Below are 16,036 nucleotides of genomic sequence, written 5' to 3' on the forward strand. Positions count from 1 at the left end.
CCATTCTGCTAGGTCTGGTGCCGAGAATCTTGCAAATAACAGAGGTGGCCTGGAGGTGCGCCACCTCTACCTCTAGACTCGCTTGCTATGTCGGCAAAAGAGCAAGTCGAATGGAGAGTTCTGCAGGGTTGGGCGAGGGGGCTTTAGTGGAGTCCCTCTGAGATAGAGCAGAAGCCGTCATTTTGTGTCTGCTGCTGCGAGGCGAACGAGGGGAAGTCGAAAGCGTCGAGGCGAACGAAGCGAATCGGAGTCGCTGTGAACCAACTCCAACTGAGAACGAGGAGGGAGCGCGAGAATACGGACAGGCTGTGGGCGAAAATTCCACCGAACTGCACAATGGGGCGAGGGGGAGTTTCACTGTGCAGCAAACCAGCAGGGGCGGAGGGGGAAACGTTGCTTAGCGGAGACTAGCAAGAGACAGGCAAAGGGCAGCGTGTGCAGGTGCAGGGGCGGTTGCGGGCGACTGTGCAGGCGGCAGTGAGGGTGGGAAAGAGCGAGACTGCAAGGAGGCAGCGCGGGTGAATGTGCAGGCGCAACGGGGGAGGGCGGGGAGGGAGGCAAACGATGGCGAGGGAAGGGGAGAGGGGAGGGTGCGCAGCAGCAGCGAGTCCAAGATGACCGAGTTTCCAGCTCTACTAAATTTTTATCTGACCCAGAGATAGAAACTGCGCTTTGATACCACTTGTGAGGGCCATACGAGGGACCGTCGGCTACACCATCTCCAAATAGATGCTCCACACTTCTTGACATCCCTCTTGTTTGAGATCGACACCACTTCGATGCAAACTCAAGGAGGTGATAACATTCACTTTTTCTCATATTGAACCTTTAATCTTGGAATATCTTTTCTTATTGATTCAAACTTTCCAATTGAAGTCATTAGACTAAATTTGAACTTAACTTTCCAAGGTCAACTGGTGAGAGTTCTCTAATTTACCCTTGGTTCAAGGTCACTGACGCTTTTTTCTGATAATGACTAAGCACAGCCGTCAGTGTGTTCTCCTAAGATGAATGTATTTACTAGCTTTACGAATCCCTCGTTTCCGATTTTAATTCCCACTTCGTAGATCGGAATCCCTTTTCCCGTTCTTGATTTAACATAATAAACAACATAAAATTGGGTTCAACTTTGCGGCCAACAATTTAACCCTCTGGAATTGACCCTTCCACAGAACTGTTTGTAAAATGCATCTTTTCAAGGTAGTACTATGATACTAAGAAAATAGTATTCCAAACATGTCGAACCGAAAATATATTTTTAAGTATTTGAAAGTAGCATGCAAACTGTTGTATACCCTTGCAAGTGTGCATTTATCAAGTCATTTTCATCTTTTTCTTTTTTAAAATATTTACTTCTTTTTTCTTTTAGTATTATTAAAGTTATTTAGTTATCTTTCAAGTATTTACATATACTTCTCCAAGCATATGCTTAACTTCGTTTTACGACTTGGATATTCTATCTCCTCCGTCATGTTTGGAGGCGACGCCTTTACACAATTTTCAATTTTTATTTTTCTTTTGAAAAGACTTACAAATTTAATCTACCTTAAGTTTTTTTTTAGGTAAATATTTCGAGAATTAGAGTAAAGATTTGGTTGCTGAGGACATTTGCGAAATAGCCCATTTAGGTTCCTGACTATTCTAAAGCTCATTTTTACCAAACAAGTAGAATAGTTCTTTAATTTTACCTTATCTTCCTCTCTTATCCGATTCTTTCTTGCATCCATTTTCCTTTCTCGATTCTCGTTAGTATTATGTCTACCCCGACTAAGCCGATTTTCAGACGTATGCGCAAATCTCATTACTCTGTCGAGACTCACTTCCATGCAATTCTAATTACAAAGCATTGAATAAATCTGAGCTCAAAATATAGACCAACGCTTATCAGTCCTAGCTAAAAAGAATCATCTCCTGTTGCATTCTACAAGAAAACACTTGCGTCCTTCTTTTTTGAAAACTTCTATATTATGCTAAAACTATCCATGTCAAATCTTCTCAGTAAAGTTTAATCTTAATTAAAATCTAGATTAAGTTCATTTGAGTTATAATCTCTTAATTCCTATTTGATTTTTATTTCTACTGAAACAAGACCCTAAAAAAACGAGTCTCTTGGAAGTTAAGGTTTGTCTCAAGATAAGTTTAGAGTTAACTCGTTCTTGAACGAATTCTATTTGTTTTCTTTACATCATTTATGATCCGTACAGTATCTCCATGAAAGTCATGACACTTTTATATTCAAGTCATCACGTATGTCAAGCTATTTTTTTACTTCTCTTTTCGTTTTATAATTGCAAAACAAACTTGAAAGTAATCAAACTTGAAATAACGGAACTTGAAATAACATCATAGTTAGTGGTTAGTAACGTTATTAGTTAACAATTTTAATAATTTGTTCATCTTAAAGTTAACTATTATGTTATTTCAAGTTTCGTTATTTCAAGTTTGATTACTTTCAAGTTTGTTTTACAATTATAAAACGAAAAGGAAAGTTAAAAGATAGCTTGACACAAATGATGACCGTGTTGTTTGAACATAAAACTTCCATCGCTTCTATGGAAATGTTCCATGGATGACAAATGATGCAAAGAAAACAAATGGGATTCATCCAAGAACGGATTAACTTAAAACTTATGTCGAAACAAAACCTTAACTTCCAAGAGACTCTTTGTGTTTTTAAGATCTTGTTTGAGTATAAATGAAAATGAAATAAAAACTAAAAGATTATAATTCAAAATGAACCTAATTTAAATTTCAACTACGATTAAAATTTTACCAAGAAGATTTGACGTGAATAGTTTTAACATAACATAAAAGTTTTAAGTGTAAAATTTGTCTTACATGTTTAGAAAACAGACCGACGTAAGTGTTTTCTTATGGGGTATAAGCGGAGGATGATCCTTTCTGGTTAGGACTGATAAGCGTTGGTCTATATTTTGAGCTTGAGTTCATTCAATGCCCTGTAATTGGGATTGTATGAGAGTGATCCCGATCGGGTAGTGAGATCCACGGATGCGTATGAAAATCGGTCTAGTCGAGATAGACATGATGTCGACAAGAATGGGAGAAGAAAAATGGATCCAAGAAATGGGATCGGATAAGAGAAGAAGATGATGTTTAGTTTAGAAACTCTTCTACTTGTTTGGTAAAAATAAACTTTAGAAAAGCCACGAACTTAAATGGACTATTTCGTAATTGTCCTCATCAGCCAGACTTTTGCTTTGCTTTTCGAAATATTTACATAAAAGAAACTTAAGGTAAATTAAATTTGTAAGTTTTTCTCAAACAAGATAAAGAAAAATAAGAATTGAATGTGGAGGCTATCCGAGTCTTGGGACGAACATAAGGATATGTCTGTATATGTGAATGCTTAAAAGATAACTAGATACTTTAATAATACTAAAAGAAAAAAGAAGTAAAATATTTTAAAAAAACAAAAGATAAAAACGACTCGATAAATGTATACTTGTAAGGGTATGCAACAATTTGCATGCTGCTTTCAAATGTTTGAAATGTATTCTCGGTTTAATATGGTCGGAATACTGTTTTCTTAGTATCATAGTACTACCTTAGAAATGTACATTTATCAAACGATTTGGTGGGAGGATTAATTCCGGAGGGTTAAATTGTTGGTCGGAAAATTGAACTCAATTTTATGTTGTCCATTAAGTCAAGTCAAGAACGGAGAAAGGGATTCCGATCTACGAAGTGAGAATCAAACTTGGGAACGAGAGATTTGTGTGGTTAGTGATTACACTCATCTTAAGGGAACGCCTTGACGACTCGGTTTGGTCATAACCGGGAAAAATACGTCAGTGACCTTGAACCAAGGGTGAATTAGAGAACTCTCATCAGTTGACCTTGGAAGGTAGAGTTCAAATTTAATCTGATGGCTTTGATTGGAAAGTTAAACCGATAAGGAAAGATATTTTGGGGTTAAGAGACCCACGTAGGAAGAAAGCGAATGTTATCACCTCCTTGAGTTGGCATCAAAGAGTTGGATGGGTCATGTCTTCGTGTCAGTCTCAAGCGGGAGGGATGTCAGGAATTGTGGTGTATCCATTTGGAGATGGTGCAACTGGCGATTCTTGGCATGGCTCTCACACATGGCCACCAATGTCTGTTCTTTTTTTTTATGTGAATGCGCCACAAGCTCAAGGGATAATGACTGGGCAAGTAGATGAGGACGAGTTCAGGACACAGTTGGTTGCTGCTGTGAATGTGTTTACCCGTTTGATGTAGAATCCCAGGTCTATGGAGTTTTTGCAAGCTCCACTAGCGTCAGTACGCAAGGCAACATTCTTATTCGGTTGACCCTGGTGAGACTCAGCGGCAGGTCGCAAAGACCGAGCAGGACTAGGAGCAGTCGCATGTTACGGAGTCACTTGAGTCACTTGAGGACCCCTAGTGAGACTAGGGGCAGGTGGCTAGGACGCCGATTCCCCATGCCATATCACCTCAGCCAACCATTTTTGAGCGTCCAAATATTGGTTTGAATGGATAGGGAACTACTTTCCAGGCTATGCATGAGGTGTTTCCACCACCTACGGTACATCTTGGGTGCTTTGGGAGTGAATCTGTGTTTCAAAGCATGCCTGATTATCTGCTTGGAAATTAGCAAGACATGTCAAGAAGTGTGTTTGGAGGTATTCAAGGCATGACGCCAAACCCCATGTATAGTAATATTGGCTTACAACCAGGGTTTTAGAGTACTAGGGCGAGTTTGGGGTGCCATAGGGCAATTTTGGTATATTTGGTTTTTCTAATCAACAAGTAAATATGACACTTGGAAGCGAGAATGCTAATAGCTAAGGAGCACAGATGATCCCAACCATTGTACCCATGTTTGGGGTGCCAGTCGGCAATTTTGGTATGGCTAGTTTTAATTAGCAAGCAAATATGACACCTGGAAGCCAGAATGCTAATAGCCAAGGAGCACAGATGATCCCAACCACCGTACCTATGTTGCAGACACTTCCCTATGATAATTTTACAATGCTTGGACAAGCCGAAACCATACAAAGAAGGTGGTGCAGCTGTGAAGTTTAACACTTTCAGTACTTTCAGTCTCTTTGAAGGCAAGACAAAGGCTCTTACCTTCCTCCAACAACTTGATACTGCTTATGCAAGGGAGAATTCTACAGAGGCTTCGAAGGTCCAAAAAGCTGCCACTTTCTTAAAAGGAAATGCGTGTTCATGGTGGACAACTTTATTGATGCAAGGACAGGCACCCGCCACATTGGTTACTTCTAACAGATGTATGTATCTATGTCGCTGTCAAATGACTTTGAAGATGTTATGACAGATTGACACCAACTCAATGCGGCTAGGTGCAAAAACTTAAAGGAGTACAATCGGGAGTTTTGTAAAGCGTTGCTTTCAGTAAGTTTCTAAAGATTTGTGCTATTGACAGAGCAGTTAGAGAAGTATTGTTGTGGGCTGCCTAACGGTTTCGAGAATTACTAACAAAGAACAAAGTGACCACTCCTACTCAGCTAATGGAGGTTGACAACACTTATAATGCCTTGTTGAAAGGAAAAGACATGGGATTCTAGGGCAACATGAAAGGGGGTCAGTTAAAGAAAAATTCAGCGAAGAAGCCTTTTGCAAAAGCGATTCTTGAAGCTTCCGAGGGGTCAAGAAAAGCAGTGAAGCTAAGGACTGAGCCAAGACGTCTGGAGGACAAGCCAAGAAACGGAAGAAGCCTTTTGTGCACAAGTCTTTCGAGGAAAAGAAGGCTTTAATGGTTGAGGGTAAATGCTTTATTTGAGAGCAGCCCGGTCCTTTTGGCGCGGATTGTTCAAAGAAGAAGAGGCCAGCCGATCAAATGACAAAGAGGATAAGAAAGGAAAGAAGCTTGGACCCATGGCCGGTTTATTGTTAAATATCGTGGGGGTTAGACCAAAATTCTGATGCCAGTGAGCTATGTAGAGCATGCGTTTGCTATAAAGTTGGGCATTAAAGCTGAAGGGATGAGGTACAAAGCTGAGGCAAGTTTGGCATGTCTTGGCCATTCAGAGTGTGTAACTCCCATCATTGGAAAGCTGCGTCTACATATTTAGTCGTTTGTGGACACGAGAGTTTTATATCATACCTTTGGAAGGGTGCGATGCTTTGTTGGAATCCCATGGATGTTCTGTATACATGGAGTGCTGGATGTCTTCAACAAAAAGATAACCTTGCAGCATAGGGGTAAAACTCAAATCTTGGATGTAAAGCTAAAAGGAGAGTTTTGTCCCTATTGTATCAGCTTCTGCTATCACTTCTGTGATTAAAAATCATCTTTTGCCATACTTGATTTTTACACGTGATGTTTTAGATAATTGTCAACCAAATATATCTTTGTTAGATAAAGAAAGGTCAACATTTTTGCGAGAGTTTCTTTGATTCATTACCGTCGCAGTTGCCGCTGGAGAGGCCCGAGGATCATGCAATAGATTTGGTGCCAGGTTGTAGCCCACCAAATAGAAAAAGCTATTGGCTGTGATTCATGCTTTTTCAAGTCGGAAACACTATCTGCTTGGTGCCGATTTTGTTGTCCGAACAGATCATCATACCTTGTGATACTTTTTGACATAATCAAAGTTATTTGAAAAGCATGTGGTGGGCAAACATTCTGTCTATGTTCCACTTTCAGATTGTGCATGTGGAAGGCAAGAAGAATGTTGTGGCTAATGCATTGTAAAGAAAGCCACATATTTCAACCATGTCAATTCCTTGTCATCATGAGCTTGCTGATATGAAGGAACCGTATGCTATTGATGAAGATTTTGCAAGAGTCTTTGAATAGTTGTTAGATGGACAACGCCATGAGTGAAAGCGCGAAGCAGAAGCTACCGGTATGTGCGCGTCGCGATGTAGTGCAAGATTGGTGCAAGAAGTAGGAGGCGGAGTGCAGCAGAGAGGAAGCGCTAGGGATCGAAGCAGGGAGAGAGAGAGAGCTCATGTTTTTGGGGAAAACTCAATAAGTGAGTTTTGGGTTTTCCCATTTTTATTATAAGTGACTTTAAAAAAATATGTCCAGGTTCAATATGAACTTGGACAAAGTATAAAAATGTACAAAAAGGGGTTATTTAGGCCTTTAACCCAACAACCTCCCACTTAAAGGCATAAATAACCATAGTTACAGGGGACGGACCCTAGGGACGGGGGATGCCCATTTTCGAGACGGGGACGGGTGGGGACGGACGGAAAAAGGGCTGCCAAGTGGGAACGCAGGCAAAACGTCCCGGGGACGGCAAGGAACGGTAGGGAACGGCAGGGGACGGAGGGGACGAGAGAGAATGGGAGGGGACTTTTTTTAAAATTTCAAAACTTGATCATTTCTAGAGGCTAGTTTCTCTCCAATAGCCATATGTTTGAACTTTGAAGCATCCCAATGGCTATAAAAGCCACCCTTTGGGTCCTCATTTCTCGATGTTTTATTAGCACATTTGCATCTATATGACTCATGTTCTTTGGTCTATTTAGTATAAATTTGTGGTCAAAGTGATGCTCTATGTGTGTGGCATGTGTATAGGTCAAAAAATGTCAAAAAAACTCTTTTTTTTTTGCCGTCTCGACCCTCGTCCCCATTTCTTGACTTTTGCCATCTCATCCCCGTCCTCGTCCCTGTTACCGACCCCGACCCGCCATCCCATGTAACTATATAAATAACGCCTTTAAGTTAACCAATTCCCACTAGCTGTATGCAATGCTCATGTTGAGCCTTAGCAAGACTCTTGGTGAGAACATCTGCAGGGTTATCCTGTGTATGGATCTTAGTCAAGGTGACTAGACCATCCTCCAATACCTGTCGTATGAAGTGGTACCGCACCTCTATGTGTTTGGTACGCGCATGAAACATGGCATTTTTAGCTAAATAGACAGCACTCTGGCTATCACAACCCAACACGGGTGTATGCTTGCTAGCAGGGATGCCAAGTTCTTTTGCAAGTCTGCCCAACCAAATGGCCTCTTTTGAAGCCTCTGTGGCTGAAATATATTCAGCCTCAGTAGTACTCAATGCCACAATTTTTGTAACCTAGAACACCAAGAGACTGCACCACCAGCAATGACAAATACATATCCACTGGTAGATTTCTTGGTATCCATGTCACCTGCCATGTCTGCATCACAATATCCTTGCAACGTTAAGTCACTTTTGCCATAACAGATACACTTGATTGTGTACCTTTCAAATATCTCAGAATGCATTTGATAGCTTCCCAATGCGCTTTGCCAAGATTAGACATGTATCGACTAACAACTCCCACTGCATAAGCAATGTCAAGACGAGTGGCAACCATAGCATACATAAGAGAACCACAAGCTGATGCATAAGGAATTCCCTTCATTGCTTTTAATGCCATCTCATCCTTTGGGCAATCTGCTTTGCTAAGCTTAGTGTACGGAGGTAAAGGAACCCCAAGAGACTTAGCATCAGCCATATTAAATCTGTCAAGTACTTTTGCAATGTACCTTTCTTGAGATAAAAACAACAATTTCAGCTTTCTATCTCTTTTAATACGCATGCCCAAAATATGCTGTGCATACCTAGATCCTTCATAGCAAATGCTGAATTTAGCTTACGTTTCAGAGCATCAAGACTAGTCTTATGTTTCTCGGCAAGCAGCATGTCATCAACATAGAGAACAAGTATGATGGGACTACCATCTTCATCCCTTTTCGTATACAAACAATGATCTGCATGGCTGCGTTTAAAGCCTTGAGACAACATAAAAGTGGCAAACTTCCTATACCACTATCGTGATGATTGTCTCAAACCATACAGAGCCCTTTTCAGTTTACATACAAGTTCCTCGCATGTAGGAACTACAAAACCTTCAGGCCGTTTCATGTATATGTCCTCTTCAATGTCACCATGCAAAAACGTTGTCTTTACATCCATTTGATTCAATTCCAAATCAAGCACCGCAACGAGAGCAAAAAGGACACGTAAAGTTGTAAGCTTTACAACAGGAGAAAAGATTTCTTGAAAATCGATTCCTTCTTTGTGTGCATATCCTTTTGCAACCAATCTTGCCTTGTACTTGGGTTTTTCATCCACTATCGTAATCTTGTATACCCATTTGTTAGGAAGAGCCTTTCTCCCTTTAGGCAATGGCACAAGATCCCAAGTGTCATTTGCATACAAGGATTTCATTTCCTCTTGCATCGCAAGCTCCCACTTACTGCTTGACTAACATGATTTGGCCTCTTTATATGTAAGAGGTTCACCCTCATCTGTCAACATTACATGATCCAAAGAGGGGTTAAATCTCTGCGGTTGCCTTCTCAAACGAGTTGACTTGCGTACCCAATGATCTACATTCTCAGGCAACGGTTCTACATCATAAGGCAACTCATTTTCAACTCTATCATGCTGCTGAAAATCATTTTCAGCCAATTCAGGTGGCTGTCCATCCTCATTAGGAGCATCAAAATCATGTCCTACCTCTTGTGGCTCAAGGTTAACCGGTTGATTATCAATTTCAGCTTGCGGTAATGCATCATGAGGCTCTTTTTCAACATCAATGGGTGGCACGGAAGGCTCAAATCTGACTGTTTTCTTGTCAGCATCTCACACTTACTTTTCAACAAATGCATCCATCCTTTCCTAGTACAGTCATCAATGAATGTAACAAAATACAATGCACCACCAAAAGACTTAACAGACATAGTGCATACATCGGAGTGAATAAGATCAAGAGGATTAGCTTTGCGAGAGACACCAGAGTAATAATAAGATTTCTTTTGCTTTCCATAAAGACAGTCGTTACAAAAATCTAAGTTTTTGCTTTTTACATCAACCCTCTTCAGAGAGGAAAGCACATCAATACCCTTTTGCTTTATATGGCCAAGTCTCTTATGCCACAATTCTGTGTGTGAAGCAACTTCAGCAACAACAAGAAACTTGCTAGGCAAAATTTTGCATCGAAGATAGTACAAAGTACCTCTTTTAAACCCTTTTGCAACAAGCATAGAGCCCTTAAGCAACTTCCATGAACCCCCAACAAAGATGGTAGTATAACCATGTGCATCTAACTGGCCAACAGAGAGCAAACTTTTCTTAATGCTACCTGGTACAAACCTGACATCATTCAACACAAGCTCTTGACCATTATTAAGAGCCAAACGCATAGTACCCATTCCCTCAATATTGCAAGCAAAATTATCACCAAGGTACACCTTGCCATAATTGCATGCAGCATATGTAGCAAAACACTCCAAAGATAGAGTCACATGGAATGAAGCACCAAAATCCACTATCTATGACTGGGATAGGCCATCATTAGCACTGAGCAATGCATCAATGACATCTTTCTTCGAGATAAGCATGTCTTCTGCATTAGCTATCACCAAATCTGAGGGGCATGAAGCCGCAACCAAGATTTCCTCGTCTGACAACTCCTCAATGACCACACTAGAGGATACATTTGCATTCTCAGCATCCCTGGAGGAATCACCTGTTGATTTTTCCCCTTTCTTCTCATCTTTCTTCTTCTTATCTTGCGTTTCCTTCTTTCTTTCCTGCTCTTTCTTGAAATACCTGCAATCGGGTTTCTTGTGACCCTTTTTGCCACATTGATAACAAGTGACATTCTTATCCTTTGTCTTGCTCTTACTTCTATTTTGAGTCGTGTTGCCCGCATCACGTTTTTGATTTCTACCTATTGCATTGTAGGCATAACTGTCACCTTCCCCACTAGACTTGCATCTAATCTCTTCATTGAGAATAGACCCTCTCACATTGTCATACGTGAGGGTGGGACTGTTGCTCAAAGAGACAATCAAGGTTTCCCAAGTATCTGGAAATGTCATAAGCAAGAAAATATTTTTCAGCTTATCATCGAATTGTTGAAGCCCACTGTCTTGCAACTGACTCAACACACTTGTAAAAGCACTCAAATGCTCAGAAGCTAACTTCGAGTCATCAAGCTGCATATTCATCAACTTTCACATCAAATGCACTTGGTTCACAGGCGTAGTGTTTTCATAATTGGACTTCAGCTTTTGCCATATTGCATAAGCAGAGTCCAAACGCTTGATGTCCGTCAAAATGTCATCATTGATAGCCATTTTGATGTAGGCCATAGCCTTCTTATTCAACCTGGCCCACTCTTTGTTAGACAAACCTGGCGGCTTATTCTCTTCCAATGCATCTTCACAATCCTTTAAGAAGAGGATACCTTGCATGCGTTCTTGCCAGAGGTCGAAGCCTTGACCATCGAACCGTTTGATTTCCATCAACTTTTAGTGTCAGATGCGGAAGAGGAAGAAGCCAATTTAATTCAACCACAAGTGTGTATACAAGAGAGATGCAATAGACTGAAAATTTCAGCAAATAGGAGCAACCACAAGACTTTGCATACGATAGACCACAATTTCACTGTCCAAATCTGAAATTTCAACTGAAAAGTGCAATTTCAAGCACCTGTACTCAGCTTTTCACTCAATTTGTCGTGACAAACATCAATACATGTGATCCCACAACTTTGGTACACCTGCGTATTGCTGTTTTGACCTGTTATAACCTGTAAATCACCTGTTTTGACCTAAAAACAACCTGTTTTGGGCTGTTTTGGCAGTTTTGGTAACCTCTTCGACTCCGGAAGCAAGGGGCTTCGCGATGGAAGCGAAATTGATTGCGGGAGAGCAATTTTAACTTGCTGTTTAGCAGACTGCGCAGGGTTGTTTTGAAACCCTAGGACTTTGATACTAGTTGAAAGCGCGAAGCAGAAGATACCGGTAGGTGCGTGTCGCGATGTAGTGCACGATTGGGGCAAGAAGCAGGAGGCGGAGTGCAGCAAAGAGGAAGCGCTAGGGATCGAAGTAGGGAGAGAGAGAGCTCACGTTTTTGGGGAAAACTCAATAAGTGAGTTTTGGGTTTTTCCACTTCTATTATAAGTGACTTAAAAAAAAAAGTGTCCAGGTTCAATATGAACTTGGACAAAGTATAAAAATGTACAAAAAGGGGTTATTTAGGCCTTTAACCCAACAATGAGCACTATCTCCTTAGGGATGGTTTTATGATAGTGCATAGTAGACTGTGTGTCACTAGGCCATTGCGGCAGAAGGTTATGGTAGAAAGTCATGCTCCACCGTATGCAGGGCATCGTGGTATTGATGCAACAGTGAAAGCGGTCGAGGAGAGATGTGGAGGTCTTTGTGTGAGCATGCGTAATTTGCCAAAAGGTAAGTTTGACAGGCAAAAGACACCGGGGCTATTACAACCACTACCTATTCCAAATAAGCATTGGGAAAGTATTGCTATGAATTTTATCTTTGATCTTTCGAGAACGTCGACAGGGAATGAAGGTATATGGACCATTATTTGCAGGTTTAACAAATAGGCCCATTTTATTCCTATCAAGAAGGAGATAGAATCTGATAAGATGGAACGATTGTTCATGGTATGCCACAATCGATTGTCATGGGCACAATGCTTCAGTTTTTATCCTCATTTCATCGACAAACTGATGGACAATGAGAAGAGGCCAATTCTATTGTCCTAGATCTGCTCAAATGCTATGTGTCAGACATTAAGAGCAAGTGGGAACAACATTTACCCATGCTTGTATACATACAATAATACAGTGCATTCATCAACAGGCAAGGCACCCTTTGAAATTGTTGAGGATGGCACAAAGATTCCTCCCATTTTGCAGACAAACGATAAGATTTTTGAAGGAGATCGATATGTTGAAAATATGGGATGAAATGTTTAAGAAAATTAAGCCTACCTTGGAGAAGAACTAGACAAAGCAGAAAAAGGGTTGCTGATTGTTACCGTCGTGAACTCTTGTTTTCACTTGGTGATTGGGTTCTTTTGCGATTTGAAAAGGTAAGATTAGAGAAGATGAAGGGCAAGGAAAGGTTGTTCCCAAAGCTCAGTATGCGCTACTACGGGTACTTGACAAGATCAGCGATGTTGCATGCGAGTCTTCTAAGACCCTTTGTGGGTGATGTGCCTGAAGATATGCCAGATGAAAATCAATCTATCTGAAGTTGAGGAACTTGAGATCTTGGTACCTGGGCAGATTTTGGCACATAAAGAAAGAAAAGTTAAGGGAAAAGTTGTAAGACATCACTTGGTGACATTCAAAAACTATCCATCTATGGATGCAAAGTGGATGGAAGAGAGTGAACTGTTAGAGTCACCAAATGTATTGCAGCTATGCATCTAAGAGCTCCTCCATTCATGGTAAACAAAATGAGCAAGGACTTGTTGCTAATACAGAGGTCGATTTTAGATTATTAGCGATTCTGTTGAGCATGCTGTGCCTTGTAAGTTTTATTAACATTATGAAATGATCCTCCTTGTCTTGGGAATTAGGAAGTTGTTACTGACAATATTCTTCAATTGTCTGAATGCAGGAAAAATTGTGAAAACAAAAGCCTATGTGAGGAAAAACTGTCATTAGTGCTACCACGCATTCCGCCCTTCTTCCCTCGTCAGTATGGCAGGTGTGCGATTGTTGGAAACTCAGGTGATTTGATCAAGATGAAGCTTGGAAAGGAAATTGATCAATATGATGCAGTGGTACGAAACAATGGGGCACCTGTAGAGGTAAGCAACGTTTCATATCATAAAAATTTAAGACCCCGATGAGGGAATGACAAGTCTTAGGATTTGCCAGAATTATACTGATTATGTGGGAAGAAAGACAACTTTTCGCTTGCTCAATCGTGGATCTGCAAAGGCTTTAGACAAAGTGGCAGCGCTGGATGGTATGGATATTATATAAGATTTGGTACCCGATGGCAGATTTATCCCACTGAATTCAAGCGTTTACAATTACTGGAAAGCAGGCTCAGGAAAGGAGGTGCTAATTATTAAGACAACCATCCATGATATCATGAGCAAGATGATCAAAGTATGCCCGCCATTAGTTACTGTTGACTGTGGGATGGGTGTGTTTGCACCATGGTGTCAATATTGATGGATTTTTGTGAATGCAGGATGTGCCTATACTGAACCCAGTTTACTTGATGCTAGGATCATCTCTCGGATCGTCTGCCAAAGGTACTGGCCTGAAGGCTGTCGAGTTTGCACTCTCAGTATGTGAAAGTGTGGACATATATGGCTTCACGGTAGATCCAGGCTATACAGAATGGTAGATATTTTGTGCTCACATACAAGACTGGTTCTACTCTCATTCAAATTTTTAAAGCTTTTTGCGAGTGCTTTTATGGATGATTTTTTTTTTTGGATGTATCAGGACAAGATATTTTTCAGAATCCCGGGGTGGGCATACTCCCTTGCAAGGGAGGGCTTACTATCAAATGATGGAATGCTTGGGGGTGTGCATACAGCTCTTAATTTCTGAACGTGTCTCCTTTGTTGGGCTGAGTACAGGTCACAGTTCGTGAATGGTCCAAGTGTTTATGGGTCTCTTATTTCCAATTCTTCTTCTTTGGTCTCAGCTTATTACCATTCACTCCCCATTGCGTGAAGCCCGTGGACATGAGCCTAGAGATATACCGGATATGGTGACCTTGGAGAAAGCAAGGCTAGCTATGGATCGCTTGCTAGGGTGCTCTTCTTTTTACAAGATCTTTTTTTCATATATGCAACTGCTTTGTGTATTTTTGGTGCGTAGTGACTCTATTTAGCAAGGTAATGATTGGTCTGACTCTTCTTTCTGCAGACAAGGCTCGGGAAACCCGTTTGACTTGTGCATGCTGTGGCGAAGAAGGAAGACACGTGCTGAAATTCCTTACAGTGAAGCAGCCATGAAACACTTTTTTGCATTAGGAGGAGCAACTTTGTACCCATTAGACCATAGCAATTTTAAAGGTCTGCTATGTGTCAAGCCTATGGAACGTGCCATTTAACTGATATGTGATATACAAACAAGCTCTTTTACTTCTTTTCTTATTTATTTGAGCTTTAACCTGAATTTTAGGAAGCAACCAGCCTGTCTCATGCCTTGTACTTTTAAATGGTGTAGGAAATAGAATAATGATAACGGTTATGGGCACTCAGAGAAAAGCAAGCTGACTGTCGAGGGGTCTTCACAGTCAGGGGTCGCGGGGCAGGCAATCAGGGCCATTCATCTGCTGAACCTTCCTATGCAGAATCCAGCCTATAGCTGACGGATGCCAGCCACGCCGGCAGTGGGAAGGAAATCCGACAGTCTGCAAGCAGTGTGCGCCAAGTCAGCAGCAAGAATCGCTGCCAACTCAGCACCACATAATTTGTTTGCAGAGCTTAGTGTCGGCAAATCCTGCAGTCGATACACTCTGTTGGTCCCACTCCCCCCCAATGTGAAGGCCGGGAATGGTGCTTGAGTGACCATTCCCTACAATATTGCTCCCACTAATGGCTTCCGGCATCCGCCAATCGCCATGTGGTTGCAGTATTTAGAGGGAATGGTCCATGGACCATGGACCATTCCCTACACCTTCTGCTGCGGAGTGGGCTCCATAGGAGTGGCGATCAAGGAGTGTATGATGGTTGGGAAAACCTATTTGTATGGTGGAAAAGTTAATAGAACCCATAACTCACCTCATTTTGCTGTAAAAAAGTCGGATCAAACACAAAAATATCAAGTGGCTTTACTTTATCCTAACATCTAGATAATGGTGGAGTTTGGGTCGACAAAAATTGCCATTCTCGATGAACCACCTATGGATGAAGATAGAAGTGCAAGCTTTGGTGCTGCAAATTAATGGCTTCAAGAACGTTCTGAAAATGCTTGGGTGTCGTGAATTGATGGCTCAAAGAAATCGGCAAGGCAGACTCAGAGAAGTGGCAAAGCCTTGCCGATTACCCTCAGTGTTTATGTGGGAACAGAGAGTATGAATGATATGAATTGGTTTAGTTCCCCCATTGAGAGCCACCATAATCCCGCTATATAGTAGGTTCAACTAAATTAAAGATCAACTTTAGAAAAATCTTCCTCTTCCTTTCTATAAAGACCTAGAAGATGTAGAAGGATATTTGTAAATGCAAGCTATCATTCCTTTGCACACAAGAAAACCTACTTGGGGTCTATTGGAGCGAGCCTAGTGTGAAACAAGTTGTTGGAAATCATTTAAACGGACGTGGAAA

The 16,036-nt window shown here is 41.2% G+C and overlaps 1 protein-coding gene across 5 annotated transcripts in view; it reads left to right on the forward strand.

Moving 5' to 3' along the window:
- LOC147465030 (Glycosyltransferase family 29 (sialyltransferase) family protein) overlaps positions 1–15,830 on the forward strand; it is a 36,531-nt gene extending 20,701 nt beyond the window's left edge. The window contains exons 6-13 of one of the 5 annotated variants that reach the window (XM_086517523.1): positions 13,357–13,549; positions 13,620–13,710; positions 13,792–13,856; positions 13,942–14,096; positions 14,202–14,283; positions 14,407–14,516; positions 14,631–14,779; positions 14,934–15,817. In XM_086517523.1, the coding sequence (XP_086373649.1) occupies positions 13,357–13,549; positions 13,620–13,710; positions 13,792–13,856; positions 13,942–14,096; positions 14,202–14,283; positions 14,407–14,516; positions 14,631–14,779; positions 14,934–14,983 (895 nt within the window). In that variant the 3' untranslated portion in view covers positions 14,984–15,817. Of the gene's footprint in view, positions 1–13,356; positions 13,550–13,619; positions 13,711–13,791; positions 13,857–13,941; positions 14,097–14,201; positions 14,284–14,406; positions 14,517–14,630; positions 14,780–14,933 lie in introns of all 5 variants that reach the window. The other 4 variants (XM_086517531.1, XM_086517548.1, XM_086517538.1 and 1 more) reach the window with 4 other exon arrangements.
- Positions 15,831–16,036: the final 206 nt, after the last annotated feature.

The sequence above is a fragment of the Adiantum capillus-veneris genome, chromosome 1 (assembly GCF_014529385.1).
Source record: "Adiantum capillus-veneris isolate H3 chromosome 1, ASM1452938v2, whole genome shotgun sequence".
Taxonomy (NCBI): Eukaryota; Viridiplantae; Streptophyta; class Polypodiopsida; order Polypodiales; family Pteridaceae; genus Adiantum; species Adiantum capillus-veneris.